Genomic DNA, 20,478 nt, shown 5'->3' on the forward strand with positions numbered 1-20,478 from the left:
GGGCTCACCATAGTGACCTCATTTTATCTTAATCACCTCTTTAAAGACCCCGTCTCCAAACACAGTCACATTCTGAGGTCCTGGGGTCAGGGCTCCAACACATGAGCTTTAAGGGGACTTGGCGTAGCCCATGCACCCTGCTTAGGGCTAAAATGTGTTCTAGTCCCTCTCGCCTCAAGTCCCATGGGGTGATGTGGTGGCTCGGGGGACACTCTATGTGCAGGGGTTGGAGTCCCAGCTGGGAAATCCACTGGCACTTTTAATCCCATGGTGAGGGGGCCAATCCCCTCCTGAGTTGAGCGGTTCTGGGGTGTCTTCCATCAGGCTGTGTCACCTCGACCTTCTGGGGCACCCATGCAACCCACCCAGGAGTGCTTGGTGTCAGGAAGCTAAGGGGCATCCTGGAGAGGACTTCGAGGCTGTGTGATGTCCCCCCTGACAGATGCTCAGCAAACATGGAGACCCTCAGGAGTTGGGAGTGGGGGTGCCCGGGTCTGACGTTTGGTTCCGGAAGCCTCATGGGTCTGGGTGTGTGATGCTGGGGGCAAGGAGTGCATTAGGTGGTGACGCAAGTGGGGGCTTGACGGGGCTGTGGCTGCAGGTGGCATGAGTGGTGGGATTCGATTCTGGAGGAGGAACCGTTAGGAACACTAAGGTGCAGAGCTAGGGTGTGAAGGGGAGTGGGGGATAGGGGACAGCCCCTGTGTCTGGCTCAGAGCAAACCCCCAGGGTGGGCACAGCAAACCCCATCTCTGCTGACTGGATGTCTCTTAGACCCCAGGGGAGGTGGCCACTTGGTGGCTGCATAGATGCAGCTGGAGGTGGGGAGAGGAGCCCAGATGGAGGCGGCACTGCTGGTGTCATCAGCATAGCGATGACAAGGAAGGGGCAAGGGGTGGTCAGGGGCCACCTTGGCTGAGGCAGGTTCTGAGCCACACAAGGCAGCGGCCTCGGTGGCTTGAGCCTCTCAGTTCAGATGCGTCATGCCTCTAAAACCAGCTGCTGTGAAGTTGCCATGGTGCAGGCTGGTGGCTCAGAGGGCTGCCCTGCTGGGCATCACTGGGGTGGCAGGCAGCAGAGACGCTCTGCCCCGGGGAGGGTCTAGTGGTGTCAGCACTGCCTCCTGGCTATGGGACTTTCCACCTGTGCTGTGGTTTCCACGGTTCCCACTCTGCATGGCACTGTGCATCGAGTAAGTCACCCTGCCCACCCCCAAGGTGTCCACGGCATGTTTGGATGACAGACATGGGGTGGAGAAGCTGCTGCTTTGGCTATCAAGGGGAGCAATTGGATCCCAGCCTTCTTCTCAGCCCTAAGCCCAAACTGGTGCTGCCGCAAATGGCCTGTTTATCTGACTGTCCAAAAACTAAATAGCAAGTTTTTACCTGTTCCCAGCTGCAACAGGACTTCCACAGGCTTGAGGGGAATCATGGCCCCCAGGGACAGGAACACTGGGACAGATTCTCTCCCACTCCTTCTCCATCTCTCAGACACCTGCAGAATAAAAGAGACCTCGGGGTTTTATTTGGGGTTTTTTTGGAGGATCTCTTGGGGGAACTTAGGGGAAAAAAGTCCAAAAAATCATACCTTCAAAAAAGACGGAAGAATTATTTCATGACTCCAGCACCTTAAATATCGTGAAGGAACTTTTGTGAACCAGCAGTAAGTGCTTGATGAGGACACATGATTTCAACACAGAGAGACGGTGAAACTTCGCAGCAGACTCAGAACCTACTTACAGCACGCTTGCGGCATTGCCAGGGCTAGACTGGGCTCTGGGTGTTTAGAAGTGAAAAGGGCAGTCTGTGCATTAGGTTCCCGGGGCTGCCACAACAGAGGACCACAGGCTGGGCAGCTCGAACAGCTGAAGCTTGAACAGCAAGGTGTCCCCTCTCACTGTTCTGGGGCACAAGCCCAAGATCGAGTGTCGGCAGGACTGGCTCCTTCTGAGGCTGTGGGGAAGAACCTGCCCCACACTTCTCTCCCAGCTTCCAGCGGCTGCAGCGGCCTTGGCTTGTAGACAGCCAGCTTCCCCCTATCGTAGACAGCCAGCTTTCCCCTATCCATGTCTTTCCTATACCCAGATTTCCTCTTTCAAAAAGGACACCAGTCGTAATGGATTATAGGCCCATGACAATGACGTCATCTTACCCTGATCGTTTGTAAAGACCCTATTCACAGGTACTGGGGATTACAACTTTTGGGGGAAACACAATTCAAGCCATACCAGTCTGCCTTTGAAAGATATACAAGCAATCAACGACATACATAATAATATCGAGAGCTAACTTTTATTGAGTACTTACCATGTGCCAGACATGGTGCTAAGTGTGTTATACACATTCATTAGCCCTGCAACAACTCTGTGAGGTAGCACTATGGGCTGAATTGTGCTCCCCCACCCCAACTCCTAAGTTAAAGCCCTAACCCCCAGTAGCTCAGAATATGACTGTATGTGGTCTCACGGTGATAAAATGAGGTTGTTAGGGCTGACCCTAACACTATCTCCTGTTCTTATAAGAAGAGGGAATTTGGACAGAAAGAGGGGATGCTTGTGCACAGTGAAAAGACCACGCGAGGACACAGGGAGAAGAGTGCCTCACGAGAAACTGGCCCTGCCACACCTCGATCTTGGCCTGCCAGCCTCCAGGACTGTGAGAGGATAGAGCTCTGCTGCTGAAGCCCTGTGCTTGGTATTTTGTTATGGCAGCCCTGACAAACTCACAGTGACAGGCACATATACTGTCCCTGTACTTCTGACAAAGAAACTGAGGCACAGAGAGGTTTAGTGACTTGGCTGACGTGGTCAGGACCCGGCAGAAGTGAGGCGTCTCTCTGCAGCACCCACACTCTGGGGTCCTATGCTGAGCTTCCTTAGGCTCCCTGGAGAAATGTGATCCCTCAGCGCACCCCCAACGTGCAGGAACATGAGTGTGGAGATAAGACAACCATCTTAAGCAAATGGGCCCGTGGCGGAGGAGTATGGGCTATGTTATGGAAGGAATGAACGACCAAGCCTAGGAGCGAGAGACAGACCTGGCCACAGAGATAGATGGGTGCGGACTGGTTGCACTGGATTTGTCTCCTGTTCCCCCTGCACCCTCGGAGGAAGACCTGGCTCTTCTCCCATCACAGAGCATGTGCCACACCTCACAGTCTGTGACGAGGTAGATTGATTTAGCTAATGCCATTTTTACTGTTCGAAAAGTGTCCTTGTTTGAACCCACCCCCCAACACCTATGGTGAAAATTGAAGTTTAAAAATTGTCCTGTTCTTACACAAATTTTAAATTCTGCCTGCCTTTGCTGTTTCCCGCCTATGCTGTCCCTGACTAATAAAACCAAGAGCTGTATCTGGATGTATCTAGACAACCTGAGGAGGAAACCGCCCTGTGGAAGTTTTTGCTGTCCCTAAGTGATTAACTGGCTTGTCTTGGCTTCTGTAACCAGCTGGCAGGAGGCCTCGCAAAACCCCCTCCCTCCTCACACTAGGAGGAAACGTGTGTGACTATATGATAACTTTAAGTGTGTGACTATATGATTTTCTTGCCTGTGTGACTATGTGCCTTTAAAAGACCCTTTCAATTTAAACTCAGGGCTCTTCTCTTACCAGAATATCTGGAGAGACAGTTGCCGGTAAAGACCCCCTTTTAAAATTCTCAGTTGGGCGTTCTGGTTCCTTTTCTGTGCGACAGCCTCACCACAAGTCCAGCTGCGGAGAGACTGGGATCCAGGGTGGTCAGATTCCCACGGGGCAGATTTCCACTGGCTGCTGCCAGCCCAGCACTGCGGGAGTTGGTGTTTAGTGGGTGCAGTCTCAGTCTGGGAGATGAGAGAGTTCTGGAGAGGGACAGTGGTGATGTTTGCACAGCAGTGTGAACGTGCTCAATACCCCTGACCTGGACACTTAGATGGTCAAGATGGTCAGTTCTATGTTACGTATATTTCACCACAATAAAGATTATTCCTTAGAGAGAGATACTGACGGGTGCACTGAGAGATGGGCTTAGATGGGCCCCACTTGGGTTGGGCCCCAACCTTAAGCCATGCAGCTTGCGTGGCGCCGGGGCTGGGCGCTCGCAGGGGTCAGTGGCATGGCCAGGGACGTCAGTCCCCAGCCCAGGATGGCGCAGGCAGCAGAAAGGCGTCCTGGCGAGGGATCATCCCGGGGCTGTCCAGGGCCAGGGGACCCTCGGGCTGCAGCAGCGAGTAGGACTAATGGTCCCAGAGGGAGCGCGGCTGTGAGGGCGTCGTGTCCATCCATACTCGGGTGGCCACACGGCAGAGAGCAGGTGTCCGCGAGAGCCCTCCTGACCCGCGGGCGGAGCGGCGGACCCCGGGTCGCGTGCGTGCGGCCCGTCTCTGGACCCTGCGGGCCGGGTCCACACAGCTGTGGGGCGGCGAAGCCTGGAGCCCGGGAGCCCGGGACCCCGGGCCGCAGCCGCACCGCATGGTGAGCCCCGGGGACGTGCGCCAGGCGCGGTCCGGGGCGGGAATCAGGACGCGGAGGGAGCCAAGGAGCGAAAGGGGAAACCGGGGCGCCGCCCAGGGCCAGGCTCTGCCAGAGGCTGCGCGACGGCCGCCGTGAGCCTCCCAGCGCCCGGGCACCGCCGCGCGCCCCAGGCCACCTGCTCGCCGGGGCCCAGCAGCCGCGCCGCTCCCCCCGTCCAACGCCCCGCTCTCTGCCGGCGCCACCCGGCCCACCCGCCACACCCGCCACACCCGTCACCGCTCGGCTCCACTCGGTCCCATCCGCCACCGCTCGGCTCCACCCGCCACCGCTCGACTTTACTCGCCACCGTCCGGCTCCGCTCGGTCCCATCCGCCAGCATTCGGCTCAGATGGCAGCCTGAGGGTGGGGTGCAGGTGTAGGTCCTGCAGAGCGACAGCTGAGGGGCAGGTATAGGTGCCGCAGAGTGACAGCTGGGGTGCAGGTGTAGGAAGTGGGCAGCTGGCAGACGGGAGGTTTGCCCCTACTTTAGCTGGTTCCCGAGTGTCCCCCTTCTGACTGCATCCTTCACCCTCTCCGCGAGCCAGACGGAGCCTGTCAGCAGGTGGGAAGCCGAGCGTGCAGGGCGTCAGCAGTCCAGGGGATCTGCCATCACCGGACAGGGGCTACCTGAGCAGAGCTTGAGCCACGACGCCAGGTGTAGCGGATTGAATCATGCCCCCCCAAAACTCATTGCAGCTTGAATTGTGTCCCCCAAGTTTTATGTATTAGAAACTTGGCCCCCACTGTGACTGTTAAGAGGGTGGGAAATCCTATTACGATAATTGAAAGGAGGAGCCTTGAAGAGGTGATTGGATTGTAGGACCGTGCAGTAGTGAATGGATTAATAATGGTGGTCAGGCGTGTGGTTCTGAGGGCTTTAAAAGAAGAGAGAAAGAGTCTGTCTGTCTGTCTGTCTGTCTGTCTGTCTGTCTGTCTCTCTCTCTCTCTTGCTTCTCACCATGTGATCTGCTTGTACCCACCGGCTGCCTGCCACTTTCCGCCATGAGTAGAAGCAGCCTGAGGCCCGCGCCAGATGCAGCTGTCCCAGAATCCTGAGCCAAATAAACCTCTGTTCTTTATAAATTACCCAGTCTCAGGTATTTCTGTTATAGCAACACAAAAATGGGCTAATACACGAGGGTCTGTGACTAAATTTTGCCACAGATTGGCTGAGTTCTTGGGTAATTTGCCAAGAAATGGAGATTTTTATAATAGTGTGCTTATGTACAAATATATCACTATGTATCTCTCACTGGATAATTCTCTCATTATATGAATATCTTACTATATAAATATCTCAGCACATATAGCTCACTGTATGTATCTCTCACCATATGAATATCTCACTATAACTATGTCACTATATATTTCTCTCACTATATATATCTCTCACTATATATCCCTCACTATATGAATTCATCACCATATATATATATATCTCACTTTATATCTATCACTGTATTATCTCACACAATCAAACTCTGCTCTCTTGTTCTTTTCCATCTATCACAGTATTATCGATGTCACTGGCTGCTTCTGAGTTTATGTGGGTTGACACACATGGAGTTTAGGACAAGGTCAGGCAGATGTGCTCAGTGTCAGCTCTCTGCAAGTCATCAGCTGGGGGACACTGGGGTGAATTCTGAGATTTGTGATGGTTCCTGCCCACCTCCGGGCACCATGGGTACATTGCTGAGGGTCAGATTGGACAATGGGTAGATTGTGGTGACAAGATCCACCCAGGGGAATGTGGGTGCCCAGACACCTCAATCCCAACACCCGGCATGGTCCTGTGACTGCCATCCCTGGCTGCACTTCAGGCGCTCTGGGGATGCTTCTTTTTTCATTCTGGCAAGTTGATTTGTAATTCTTATGTGGTCATCATAGGGTTCAGGGCTACCTGTGATCCATGTGCAGGCCCCTTCTCAGTCTGGCTTCCACTCTCGTCTACTGAAAGGAAATAGGCAATGTAGACAGGGTTGTGATTACCGGTTGGAAAGCAAGATACAGGAGTTTTGAGAAATGGTTTCAGCTCCAGAGCTGTGTGGCCCCGAGCCCCACCCCAAGACCCCAGGGGGTGGGTTCTGTTGATGGGAACTGCAGGGACAGGGAGGCCAGTATTGCAGGGGTTAGTGTTAGGATTACGCTTCGAGGTTTAGGGCTGGATATCATAGTTGTGGTTAGGGTTGGTTCTCAGGTAACCTCAAACACTTCCTTACCTTGAAAGGGCCCAGGCAAGCGCTTCCTCTACTCAGTTGCATTTTCCTAGGATCCCAATTTGCTCCAGCATTTTGTTTAAGATTCCCCATATTACCTTGTGATGTATCCAATGCAGTCAGTCTCCAGCATGTTGTTTAAATCCTGTAACCCTGAAACAACAAGTGGATGTTTCGGCAACCTTTGATTTCCTTCCTCAGCATTCTGAGCACATCAGGACAGCCACGACACTTCTGACTTTTAGCACTTTTCTTAGAGGACTTAAATGCTGTTTTTGTGACTCTGGGTTTCATCACAACTTCATTGCTTGTGATGCACTTGCCAACTCCAGGTCTGCCTGGCTTTTTCTGTGAACTCACCACCTCTCTGTCTCTCTCTCAACAGCAGAGTCTGATCAGAAATTGGCTCCCACGTTGAATGCTGTATGACAGTCACAGCCCTAAGGGGCAGAGGTCTTCAAGTCTGGGCCTGTGGCCTGCCCACCTAGCTCCCTTGAGTTGTGTCTAGACAGGGCCTTGAGTCACGTGGGGCTCCCAGGCCAGGCAGTGCCCCCGAAGCTCAGAGCCCACCTGGCACAGGATCATCAGCTTTCTCCCCAGTGCCCGCCGGCCTCCCACTGAAGACACACTCAGTCTGTGCAGTGACCTGGTTTTCTTCTCTGTGTGAGGGCTCACTCCCAAGAGGGGACAGGGACTGGAGGAGGAGCGGGGGGGGCCATCCCCATCTCCCCCCTGCTCCTCTGTGGAACCCTGGCCTTGGACACCAGCCTTTTATACCCCATCCCAAGCTCCCCAGCTTCAGACAGGTCACAGTGGAGTCCCCAAAATGTTACTCCCATGACTCCATCAATCTACGACCTCCTAGAGCATTCTCCTCCTGAGTCCCCGCCCAGGCAGACTTGTCCCATGACTCCTTCCCTTTTCTAGGCCCCGCCTCCCTCTCCCCCATTTCAGAGACTTAATTTTACAGGTGGAACTTTTGGGACTGGGGGAGAGGACCTACCCAGGAGCATACCCTGATTATATGTAGGGCAGCCTCAAACCCAGATCCCAGCGGTCTCTCCCCGCCCCCCTTGCACTGTTTCCCGGAGCTGGAGGAGGAGGGACCAAGAGCCCACAGCTGGTGAGGGCTCTGTCATTAAAGGGTTTGGGCCCACCCCACCACTGAAGCCCTGCTCTGTAAACGTGCCCGAGATCCTGGGGCTGCAATTGCCCCCTCTGCTATGATACCTGATACCCAACCTGATGACTGGACCCATAGAGAAGAAGTTGGGGCCTTGGCCAACTGGTTTCCTGACTCCTTTTCCTTTTCTCTTGAGTTCCCACTCGTGTCCCTGCCTGGCTTTCGCCTCTGAGGCTACAGAGATGGGGGTAACGGGAGAGACCAAGGGGGCGCTGGTGGGGGTGGTCCCCTCCCGACCCATCCCTGTCTCCATCTCCTCCTCTGGTTCTCTCCCTGGGCCCAGGAGGTGATTTAAGTGGACTTGGTTCCCGTGAGACCCGGCTGAGAGTCTGAGTTCCCGTGGCCTCCCGGACTCTCTCGCCTTCGGAACTGGGACGAGGTACACAGCCCGTGCTGCAGGTTTGTGTGGGAACAACGTTTATTGGAACAGGAGGCCAGAAGAACATAGAGGGGAGCCATGTGGGACATGGAGGGGATCTGTACCTGTCCATAGCTCGTGAGCCCTTAAGGAACCCCCGCCCCCCACCTTTTCTGTCTCGTCTCTGGTCATGAAAGTGAAGGGTGTGTTTGATCGCTTACATCTGTTTCAACACTCCGGGGGAAGGCAAGAGGTCAAAAGACGTTCTCTGAAGCCCCGTCAGTGCTGGGGCGTGGAGGTGTGTGGTGGCCACCTCTCTCTCTGTTGAGATGTGGTTTTATTGCTGGGGCTTCTCCCCTGGGTGTGTCCTCTGGTGTCGTATGAGGTGTGGCTTTTGGCTAAAGCCCCTCCCACACTCCCCGCAGAGGTAGGGCTTCTCCCCTGTGTGTGTCCTCTGGTGTCGGATGAGGTGTGGCTTTCGGCTAAAGCCCTTCCCACACTCCCCGCAAAGGTAGGGCTTCTCCCCTGTGTGTGTCCTCTGGTGTAGGATGAGGCCTGACTTGTTACTGAAGCCTCTCCCACACTCTCCACACTTGACTTTTGCAATTCTTGAGATTCCTACCCCCACAAATAATTTGCCTGTGTCCTCTGGACGCACTTTCTGGGCTGTTCTGGACTCTTCTTCCATCTCACCCTCCCTAGAACTCCCCATTAATCCTTTGGGTGGACTGGAAAATGTGTTTGAAATTCTCCTCTGCTTTGTCCTTTTATATAAGGGGTTGGACCCTTCTTTGACCTCTTGACCTTCACCCTTGTCATTCCAGCTGTGTGGATCAGAACGTTGCTGCTCCTGATTCCGACCAACTGGATGGAGATTCCCTGGCTGGAGAAGTTCTCTTGCAGATGTGCCTGGGAAGGTCTGAGAGGAGTGATTGTGTTCCACATGTTGCCTGAGGAATTTCTGACTGGAGAAGGCCAGAGGGCTTGAAGAACATGGGTGGATCTCTGGCTTTTGTTCTGCTGAAAGAGGAAGTTTTTGGTTAGGGGAGGTGTAGACAGCACTGTCTGGGACATCTGCTTTGTTGTATGGTAAGGCCTGCTCCCCTAATCATTCCTCATGTGGTAACGACTGCTGTCTCCCACCTAGTGTTCCTTTACAGTCTTTTTTCATTCCATTTTTGTTCACTACATCTTCCTCAGAAATCCAGAAAGCCTAGGTCAAGGGCCTTGTCTATGTATCAGCCAAACCAGGGACCTTCAGTAGCATCAGAGGCAGCTTCAGTCTTTATACAGAAGGAACTGCAGTGACTTTGCCACACACACTACAAGTATCTTCTGGGTCATATCATATCGTCTTCTCCCCCTAATCTCTGGGTACTTTTCCTGATAGAGCATCTGCAGCTATTTTGTTCTACTGAGAAATAATAACTGACTTTGGATTACGTAGATGGTGATAGAGTTTGGATGTGTTGTCCCCCCAAAACTCATGTGAAAATCTGATCCCCAATATGGCAGTGTTGGGAGCTGTTTGAGTCATGTGGGGCAGATCTCTCATGAATGAATTACTATTCTCCCTGGAAGGTGGCAGTAGTGAGTGAGTTCTCACTCTATTAGTTCCCATGAGAGCTGGTTGTTTAAAAGACCCTACCACCTCCCCCATCACTCTTTCTCTTGCTTCCTCTTGCTGCTTGTACCCGCCAGCTGCCTGCCACTTTCCACCATGAGTAGAAGCAGCCTGAGGCTCATGCCAGATGCAGCTGTCCCAGTATCATAAGCCAAATAAACCTCTGTTCTTTATAAATTATCCAGTCTCAGGTATTGTGTTATAGCAACATGAAAAGGGGCTATTATGGATGGACTCATCCTTAGTGACTTTTCTTATGAGGGGAATGGGATCTTTAAAGTCAGGAACCACTTTGTCTGGAGATGCACAAATGTAGAAAGCAGTGTAGTGGTTAAAGAACATGTGTAAGTACACCTGAATTTGAGTTTTCCCAGTCAAAGACATTTAATTGAGGACACTTGTGTACCTGGTTCTCCATCAGGAAGTGGGATTCAGAGTGGTTCAGGCCCCCTTGAGTAAAGGACTCTGGTTCCTACTGCCTAAACTAGATTGTGAATTGCTTCTCTCTGTGTCCACAAATCATAAAATGAAAATATGTCCTTCCTTGGGTGACACGCCAAATATTCCTACTTGAGTTATTTCATTCAGTCTTAGGCCATTGCAAATTTAATAGAAAGTTCTGTTTTAATTATATCCCTAATCAGACTTCTTACCTCCTGACTCCCACCTTTATCCAACCCACCATCCTCTCTTACCTGGAGTCTAAAGTGGCCTCTGATGGGATTACCCACTGCAGTTTATTTTCTGAAAATTAACCAAAACTCCACAATTGTTTCCATCTTAGGAAAATCCCCAGTTTCTTGGCAGGAATCATGGGCACTACATGTCCAGGCTTCTGTGTATCTCTCTGACCTCTGCTCCCTTCTCTGCTTCCTTCACCTGGGTGGTCTGAGCCATTCCTCAAACACCCTCACTCTCTCCTGCCTCAGGGCTGTTGCATGAGCTGCTCCCTCTGCCTGGAGTCCTTTGCCCACAACTCTGCACCTCTCAAATGTTATGTCCTGAGAGGAACCTTCCCTGACCATCCCCTGTCACACCCTCCCTCCCCTCATGATGATCTCTAGGCTCTTTTCTGGATTAGTTTTCTTGAAAGCATGAATCACTGTCTGATATGCACATGCCTGTGCGTGTCTGCGTGTTTCCTTAATTCACGTGTCAGCTGCTCAAGAGCACATATTCTGATCATCCTGTTCTGTGTGTATTTCCTGTTCCTGGAACATTGTCTGGCACAGAGAAGGAATTCACATGACAACTAATTGAAATAATGAATGAATAAAGAACAACATATGCATGTTATTTAGAAATATGGAAGAAATTAAGAAACAATTAAAAGAGCCAGAAAAAACTGCCTTGATGAAAGAGCTGGTAGGTGCTTGAGACTTGTTCTTTGTCTCTAAGCCCGTCAGGACTATATGTTGTTATATATTTTTCATACAAAGAAGTTAAAAAAATAAAATCAGAACAAAAATTTCAAAATATAAATTGTCCCTAAGAGTCAAAGGCAAATGAAATGAATCCTTAATTTCAGAAGCACCTGATTTGAAATTTTTCCATCTTTAGACTGCATTTTACTCTACTTAAGAGTTGTACCATGAAAATTCCCAAGGAGAATTCTTTCTCTTCTGTTCTATTTAAAGAATAATAGTGGTGCCCACCTCTCCCTGCTGTGAGCTCTTTCTTCCACTTGCTGTCCTGCTTGATCCCCAGCTCCTGGCCATATTCATCCCCGTACCAGACCAGCAGTTCACAGCCCGGCCTGATGACCTGGCAAGTTCGATAGAAGATCTGCCCGTGGTATTGAAAGGCCACCAGGTTCTGCTCCTCATCATCCCGGGCACAGTTCACATACCTGGGGTTGAGGCAGACAAAGGGACAGAAAATAACAGGCAGTGAGTCTCCACTACCTGCCAGGGCCGTGTTGGGCTTGTCACCAGATGGTCAAGGCCCCCATGCTGTGACTGCCCATGCCGTTACCCTCCTCCAGGAACCTGCTGTTCATACCTAAGCCTCTTTCTCCAAGTCCTGCTTATGGTGCTCATCCTGCCTGGAATGCTTTTCCCCCCTTGCCTACTTAACCATTCTTCAAAGCCCAATTCCAGACTTACTTCCACCTTGATTGGCCATAAAACACTGACTTCTCACTTCTCTAAACTCTCAATCGATTTCTACTTATACCACAGAATCTGCTGTTTAATCCATCATGTACTCCACTTCTAGATTAGCTCACATCATTCTATACTCACCCCAAGTCTATCTTCTTTTAAGAGACCTTTCTCTAATCTCCCATAGTTTACCTAGGTGCCATTCACCTGCCTCCCTGGGTTCCCATAGAAACTTAGAGGTCCCTTTGTCCTAGCATGATAATACAGAATAATAACAGCATGTCCATATTCTTATCTTCTAATAAAATAAGAGCCCCTCATGGAAAGGGGCTGGTCCGTGCAGCACAGAGGCCCGTGACCACCCTGCAGCTCACTTCTCAGGCTTCAGGTTTTAATTTCATTGAAGCTGGCAAGATTTCCTGCCCTCACAGATTAAAGGTCCCTTGTTTTAGGTTGTCTTGGCCTTGTGTACTTCTCCTATAATCAAATGTTTCACATCTGCCCGCAATAGTCCTCCATGAGGGCATGGGTTGTGTGATCTGTTCATGTGATGTACTCCATTTTCTAAACAAGAATATAGTAAGTGCTTAATAAATGCTGATTAGATAAATTAAGGTGCGAATCCAGCATCCCCAATGAATCTAGGCTCCTCAGCATTTATCCTGGTGCCCCAATTTTGTCTATCATAGAGATTTAGTTTTTTCATAAAAGAAATGGTAATATTTATATTTTATCTCTTTTTTCCTGATGTTCATAATATGAAAGAACATTGTAAGGAGAACAGAGAGTGTAAAAACCATCGAGGGAGGCATGCTGAGGAGGAAAGAAGCTGAGCTTGAGAGAGATGAGTGTCCCTGCTGGAACCCGAAACCTATTGGCCTTACCTCATCCAGTTGGCCCGAGATTTGTCCTTTCCATCCACATACTCATAGCGGTTTCTCCCCTTGGTGATCTGAGTTTCAGAAAAATAAGTTAGTCATTTTGGGGGTTGAGGGGCAGGTAATAATCAGAATTATTTTATTCTACTGTCATCCATGCATTTTGAGCCTGCATGGATTCAGCCGCCAATGGTGGCACATGCTGTGTACTCCTCAGCATCATCTACACATCTGAGTTGATTTGTCCAGTCAGAGCTGAGGCCCCATAGGGAGAATGCACTTTTTTGTCTCTGTGCCACTTTTCTCCCGCTCACCCTCTGACCTTTAAATAGTCGTTCCAGGTTCATGCAAAGACCACTAAGTACACAGAGCTAACCATGTTGCCACTATCCATGTTCTAGCATGTAGAAGGTGATGTCCCACCAAAGGCACAGAAGGGATATAGGAAGCCAGAAGATGGGGTAAGATAGGCCCTTCTCACCATCCAGGAGTAGCCACTGTTGGCTGCCTCTTCATCTTCTGTGATCTGGCCCTCAAAGGGGCCAAAGTGCAGATCCAATGGCAGATCGGATGCCTCATTCCATACTCCAAGCCCGGCCTCAGGGATGCCCGATGGCCCAATTCTCAGCCCAGGGGGCAAAGTGAGGGCTGAGCGGTTGGGATGCCCCTTGTCCACTGCACTGTCCTTTACAAATGTAGGGGGTCCATGAGCCACACAGCTGTCGATGAAGAAGTCCTGGCATTTCTCACAATCTGGAGGCGAGAGCAGCAGGGATTTGGAAAAGTATAGTGCGTGTTCCTGGATATAAAGAGCTTCAGAAAGAGCCCAGCAGTTACATAATTTAGCCTCAATCCTGTATCCCAAGCCACCAGAGTAAAGGAATGATTTGGGGTCAAACAACAAGATAAAATTATTGTACCAGGACATAGCCTTCTCCATGAGTGGGCCAAAAGAGTCACTTACACAGGTAGTCATCATCCTGAGGCTCATCGACCTCTTTGTATGACCGACCCTTTCTTTCTCGCAGGCTGTACACCTTCACTTCAATCTCCTTTCTCTCGAGTTCTACATTGGAGAAGAGTAAGTGAGTGAAGTTAGGAGTCTGGAGTGTTTGTTTCTGTTTTGTCAGAAAATGTGAAATCTCTTACCATCAAATTATTATCTATCCTTCTACATACTCTGGCTCCCCACCCCTTCAGTACCTCTTAACTATTATTTCAGAGAGACTAAGACTCCACACTGACTACAGATGCATAAGTCAATTTTAGTTTCTGGATTCCCATGATCAGATTGAACCTCCCAAACTTTCTACTTACAAAACAGTTCATTCATGCATTTATTTATCCACAAAATATTTGTTGAGGGTGCATTACATATTAGGCATGGAACAAAGGCATGGATGTACAATAAGAAAATGTGGTCTCTATTATCACAGATGGATTTATTGGACACTTTGCATGTATCAGTTCTTTTATATTTAATTTAATGCTTTTAAAAAATATATGAGCTATATGTGTTTATCTTCATTTTACAGATTAGCATTAAGGAGTGCAGAGAATTTATAATGTCTGCCCAAGGCCCTAATGATTCTGCGTGGATTAAAACAAGGGTGTGACTTCAGAGTTGGTGTTCCCACATGCTATTCAGTACAGTACCTAACTTCTGGTCTCAGCATAGTCCAGCTTAAGTGCAGGCCTATTGAAAGTCTAAGCCACATATCTAGAACATACTCATCAACCTTTCTAAAGGACCTAGAGGGGATAAAGTCCCCAAATTATTTTCTCTTACCCAATTTTTGTCTAGAGTGCCATCTGGAGGTACTTGCTTCTGCAGGAGGGGACACTCGTTTCTGGGCCTTCTCTGAGTCACTTGTGTTCAGGAAATCTGTTGTTCCGGGCAATTTCTTCAAACTAGATTCATTACTTAACAGTGCCCTGGACATTCCCTTTAATGTGAGAGTCACATATTAAAAACCAACATACATTTATTTAGTTTCTTAGGGCTTGCAACATGTTTTCACATGTAGGAGTTTTGTTCAACAGTCCCTTGAAAAACCTGGAGTGTCTGAATACCAGAGAGAAAGGGAAAGGCCTGATTGGGTAGTGACTCCAGGACTAGAACCCATGTCTTAAGGCTCTTTTCTTTCAACTTTCTCTATATACATGAGAGTGAGGGAGGGAGAATATTTTGGAATACTAGCCGGAGACTCAACCAGGTCTGTGAAAGAAGGAGGTAGGGGCTTATAGAGAAAAAGAGGGGATCTTCTATGAACTAGTAGACATTTGATGGAAAGAGAAATGTAGAAAAGCACAGAGGGTACAACACACATCTAGAAAATGAACAGTGAGGTTGGGAAGAGAAGAAACAGTTGGTATAAATGTATGCAGACAACTAAGAAAGTGATGCTAAGAGTTGCAAACTGCCATAACCTGGAAGGAATATTTAACTTTGGAATTGAATGAACTGGTTCCTGTACCAATTCTACTTAAGTAAGTGTGTACTATTAGTTAATTCTACTCAGCATTCTGATCCATAAATTGGCATGCATTCTCATTCTTAATGGTATAGTGAACATGAAATGCAATAATGTTCACCAAAGTGTTTTGTGAGTTGTTAAATACAGTGCAAACATGAGATTAATAATTTCTCTTATAGTCCCGATATCGATTTACCTCCTCAACCATCTCTACAGTTGAAATCTAATTCAAAGATATTATCTTCAGCATTACTTGACCCTGTTACACGTATTTTAATTTGCAAAACTTGGAATCATTCAGAAAACATTCAGGGGGCCCTCAGGGGCTCTAGGCCTCGCCTGGGACTCCTGAGAAAAATCGGGTATGGACCATGCTCTCAAAGAGCTCACAATACAGAAGCAGCAGGCTAAATAAATGATTCGAAACAGCATGACATTTGCCTAATTTGGGCCCAGAGAAAGGAGTAGTTACTTCTTCCTACAGGGAGGAGAGTTTAAAATCAGTACCAGGATGCATTTCTACTGGATAGTGTAAAATACATGAAGTGCTAAGTCATTTTCCTATCTGTTGTTTCTCAGTCAAACCTCAAACTTCTCAGGGCCTGGAGCAACTTTCTCACATCTGAATGTATCCCTTGTGAGAGAGTAGGAACTATCTCCGTCTTCCTCTGGGACCATGCACAGTGCAAATTGACTGTATATTTGCAAGTTTCCCTCAGAGTGTCTTAGCGTATCTCTCACTTAGCACAGCAGACAAGAATTAGGTTGAAATAATCAGTCCGATGAATAATGTAAAGGTGTCCGGGTAAGGCAGCATGAACTTTACAAAACACGAAAGTTTTAATGAGCTTGTAAGTACTTTAGAGAATGAAGGAGTATTGGATTAGACTGAACCACTACTGACTGTGATCTCAAACATTTCTGTAGCTCAGTTTTTTCATCCACAAAATGGTTATAGTTATAGTTGTAAGGTTTGAGTGAGTTTATTCATGTAAAATGCTTAAAATAAAGCCTGAAATATTGCAAAAATAAAACGAGTGGTAGTGATTATTGTTGCTCTTCTTATTAACTCTTAAAATGATGATGTCAGACATTGTGCTGAAGAGATCAGAAAAGAAAGGCAGCAGTCCTAGGATACTCTGCACATTCTCCTTCCCTTCCATGTGTTTGGATCTTCCATGAGGAAGATTGACTTGTCGATAGGATTTTTCAGTTACTCACCTTCTGGTGTTTACTCTGTCCCACTCTGAAGGCCGCCCGAGGAGGTTTGACTAAAAGGTGATGAGAAATCAGTGTTTTGGTCGGTAAATATTTCCCAGCTCAGAAGATTCTCATTAGGGACAGAGAATTCTGAACTAGAGTGACAATTCCAAGTATTATCCAAGGGTGATTTGAAAATGGTTTCTGAAGTAACATTAAGACCTTTGCTTCTATTGGAGGCATTGCTAATTTTCTTAAAATGTTTTTTAAAAATAGAACCCTGTATCTTGGTGTTAACACCACTCTCTCACCAACTGAGGTAAATGGTCACCCACCAAAAAGCAAAGAAAACAACACCAAACCTCATCTCTGCTTCATCTTGTGTTCACAAGGTTTCCATTACATTTATCTTTTAAAAAATGAATTGGCTTAACTTTCATGAAAAAACGCTAAACAAAACCACACAATGGAGGAAAGGACAGTCTCTTCAAGAGACGGTATGGGGAAAACTGGATCGCCATATGCAAAAGAATGGAGATTGACCCTTATCTTACACTACATACAAGAATAACATCAAAATAGATTAAAGACCTTAATCTAACACCCAAAAGTATAAAACTCCAAGAAGAAGACATGGGAGAAAGCTTCAAGAAATCGAATTTGGCCATGATTCCTTGGAAATGACACCAAAAGCATCAGTGACAAAAGCAAAAATAGACAAAGAGGACTATGTAAAGCCTGAAAACTTCTGAGCACTGAAAGAAAAAATCAGTGGAGTGAAAAGGCGACCTACAGAATGAGAGAAAATATTTACAAACCATATGTCTGATAAAGGGTTAATACCTAGAATATCTAAAGAACTCCTACAACTCAACAACAAAAATACTCAGTTAAAAAATGGGTGCTATGACTGGATTTTGCTCCTCCAAAATTCATATGTTGAAATTCTAATTCCTGGTGTGATAACATTGGGAGATGGAGCTTTGGGGAAGTAATTAGGGTTAGATGAGTTCATGAGGGTGGGGCCCTCATGATGGGAATAGTGCTTTTACAAGAAGAGGAAGAGAGAGATTCCCCCCAAGAGGTGGAAGCAACCTAAATATCCATCAACAAGTGAATAGATATAGAAAATGTGGTATATAAATACAATGGGCTATTATTCAGCCTTAGAACATAAAGAAACCCTGCCAGTGCTATGACGTGGATAAACCTTGAAGACATTTTGATAAGTTAAAGAAGCCATTCACAATAAGACAAATATGGCATGGTTCACTTATATGAGGTATCTAAAGTAATCAAATTCATAGAAACAAAGTAGAATTGTTGCCAAGAGCTGGGGCAGGAGGAAATGGTGTGTTGTTGTTCAACGGGTGTAGTTTTAGTCATGCAAGATGAAAAAGTTCTAGCAGTTTCTTGCACATCAGTGTGTATATAGTTAATAATATCAAACACTCAAAAATTGTTAGGAAGGGTAAGTTGACGTTGTGTGATTTCTCATAAAAAATCTCAAAAGGAAAAAAAAAAATTCTTGTAGAAATCCCACAAGATTTCTCGATAAGAGACGATAAACTGACTAAGGTGAGGATCAACTGAGTCCAGATAATGATGTATGACAAACCATGGGGTTAGTCATGTCTTCTTCTAAGACCGTTGATCCAATAACTGAACTATTAAGACATTAGGGTTAGAAAGCTTTTTGGTGGATTTACAGTTCAATGAAAGTTTAGTTAATTTCCCGCTGATTAATTAACAATGTCTAGCAAAACCAGTCTTTCTTTTATTACTTTAAAGAATGATAAACTTTAAACATATAGAACAGTGTGGAGAATAATGCTGGAAAACCTATAAACCATCCAGTCCCATTTCAACATTCGGACACAGCTGCTTGAAATGTTTTCATTTCGACTTTTTATTTCAAAATTCAAAAATAGACATAAAACAGACAAAAGAGCTAACTATGACACAGTGAAGCCACCTGCCAGCCCTTCCTCCTTCTCTTGTGATAATAACTTCTGAGTTTGGTATTTCTTACTCACATTCAGATTTTTATAAATTTAGCACTTATTACTGTATCTGTAAATAAAATATGTAATTATTTTACAGGTTTAAAACCTTTATATGAATAGCCTCTTACTATATATACTGTACTGCACCTTGCTTGTTTGTTGAACATTTACGTTTTTGAGAGAACATGGTCTCCTTTGTTAACTCCTGCGATAAAGCCGAGACATCAACCCAGGATGGTTTCAGGAGGTCAACTCTAATTCCTCCTGGCCCCTCACCTTTCTGCCGAGGTGTCCATTCTTCATCAGAATCCTCAGTGTCATCCACATGGTGCTTGGTCTGCCTTCGGTGACACAGGAAAGCTGGTTGAGAGGCTCTGAGACCTGGAAAGAAGCCAAATCTTTGTCCTAAAAGAGAAGAGGTGAGAGGAGGAACAAAGGGTGGTGGCAATGGAAAGCACCACAAAGCCAGTGTGGCTCAGCGCGTGCTGGGAGAGTCTTGAACAAGGTCAAGATGTGAGCTCTGCATGACTAGTGCTGATACTCAGCTGTGCACTGACAAAAAAAAAAAAAAAAAAGATGAAGAAGAACAAAATTTCCCCTCCAGATTTGTCTCCATACAGAAGGGAACTGTGGGCACATGCAGCTGCCTAAGAGAGAGCCAAAATAATACGGGGACAGAAGACCTGTTTTATATTTCGCAGGCCAGTCTGCAACCAGCACTTGAAGTTACCTAAATTAATCAGCACATTATCGTTCCTTCTCACATTCCTATAGTGAATTTTCTCCAGTTCTCCCATCTCTGCCCATTCTTCCTTGGAGAAGTATATGGAAATGTCTTTGGAAGCATCTTTAGCCTAGAGAAAATAACATAGTTCATCAGTGATTTACTGCACACATCACAAGATCGAGTGGGGCCTTTTCTTCTGCCTTGTAATCTTAACCAGCAGAACATAGCCTGGGGTCTTGGGGTGGTCTCTGTGAAACAAGGATAAAGATGTTCGTTACCTCCCTCCCCAGATTGTGTTCTGTTTGAGAGAACACAGCATTTTCCTAGCTCTCCCCAACACAGAGAGTTTGATTCTTGTCTCCTTTTCTCCCTCATGTCCCAGACAGGACCAATTGTCCCCATTGCATGCACATGCACAGCCAGGGTCACACAGAGTTGCAGGCCACAAGTCTGTGGCCCTCCAGACACCAGCTGCTTGTCACTAGTACCCCCTCTCCATCCTTCGTACAAATCCTGCTTGGAGCTTCGCTCGACTTCCCCCACCTCTCACCGTGGGCTTCCGCCCTGTTCTCCCTGCATCTCCCTCAGGGTTCTCCTCCGGGGAGCTGTTGGAGCTCATGGTGCTGGGACAGGATGGCAGGCCCTGCTCCACCTCCAAGGCGGAGAAGGTCCCGTGAGTCTCCCAGCTGCAAGGCCAAAGCTCCTGTGGAAAGAGAGGTTGTTGAGACGGGGCCACAGCCCAGACCACTGCCCAGAGCCAGGCTCTGTCTTCTCCACTTGGCCAGGGTGTCCAGACCAGGAAGATGTGGGGACCCTGCAAGGACTGGAGGGTGTTGGGGAGGTCTGGGGGCTATTGACGGGATGGGGGGGGTCTCTGCTGGCCATCACAGACCACCTAATGTAAGCTGTTTTGTTTCAGTTCCCCTGCATCTTGACGCATCTGAGGAAGGGTGGCAAAGGTGACTGAGGGTCAAGGCTAGGGGTCTTCAAGGGGATTCCTGAGGTGTGAGGGCTAGGGGAGTCCCATGGAGACCTTGAGGCCCCCTGACTGGTGGGACTCAGGTTACACTGACCAGCGGGGATCTCCTCCAGCGAGAGGAAATGAACATTTCTCATAGGAAGGCTTCCGGGATCTCCACCAGGAGATTCTGGAAAACTCTGGGAGTAAAGCAGCCTGGATCTCTAAGGAGCAGCAATCCCTCAGGCTGAGGAGATT

General features: G+C 47.8%; 1 protein-coding gene across 1 annotated transcript; it reads right to left on the minus strand.

The window, feature by feature from the left end:
• Nucleotides 1–8,585: 8,585 nt before the first annotated feature.
• On the minus strand, nucleotides 8,586–19,881 carry LOC134368973 (histone-lysine N-methyltransferase PRDM9-like). The gene is made up of 10 exons (XM_063085207.1): nucleotides 19,806–19,881; nucleotides 19,266–19,382; nucleotides 18,812–18,916; nucleotides 16,551–16,600; nucleotides 14,642–14,798; nucleotides 13,817–13,918; nucleotides 13,334–13,605; nucleotides 12,859–12,926; nucleotides 11,528–11,721; nucleotides 8,586–9,265 (listed from the first exon to the last, which is right to left on the minus strand). The coding sequence occupies exons 1-10, from the start codon at nucleotides 19,879–19,881 to the stop codon at nucleotides 8,586–8,588; spliced, it is 1,821 nt and encodes a 606-aa protein (XP_062941277.1).
• Nucleotides 19,882–20,478: the final 597 nt, after the last annotated feature.

Source organism: Cynocephalus volans, chromosome Y, assembly GCF_027409185.1.
Source record: "Cynocephalus volans isolate mCynVol1 chromosome Y, mCynVol1.pri, whole genome shotgun sequence".
Lineage (NCBI taxonomy): Eukaryota > Metazoa > Chordata > Mammalia > Dermoptera > Cynocephalidae > Cynocephalus > Cynocephalus volans.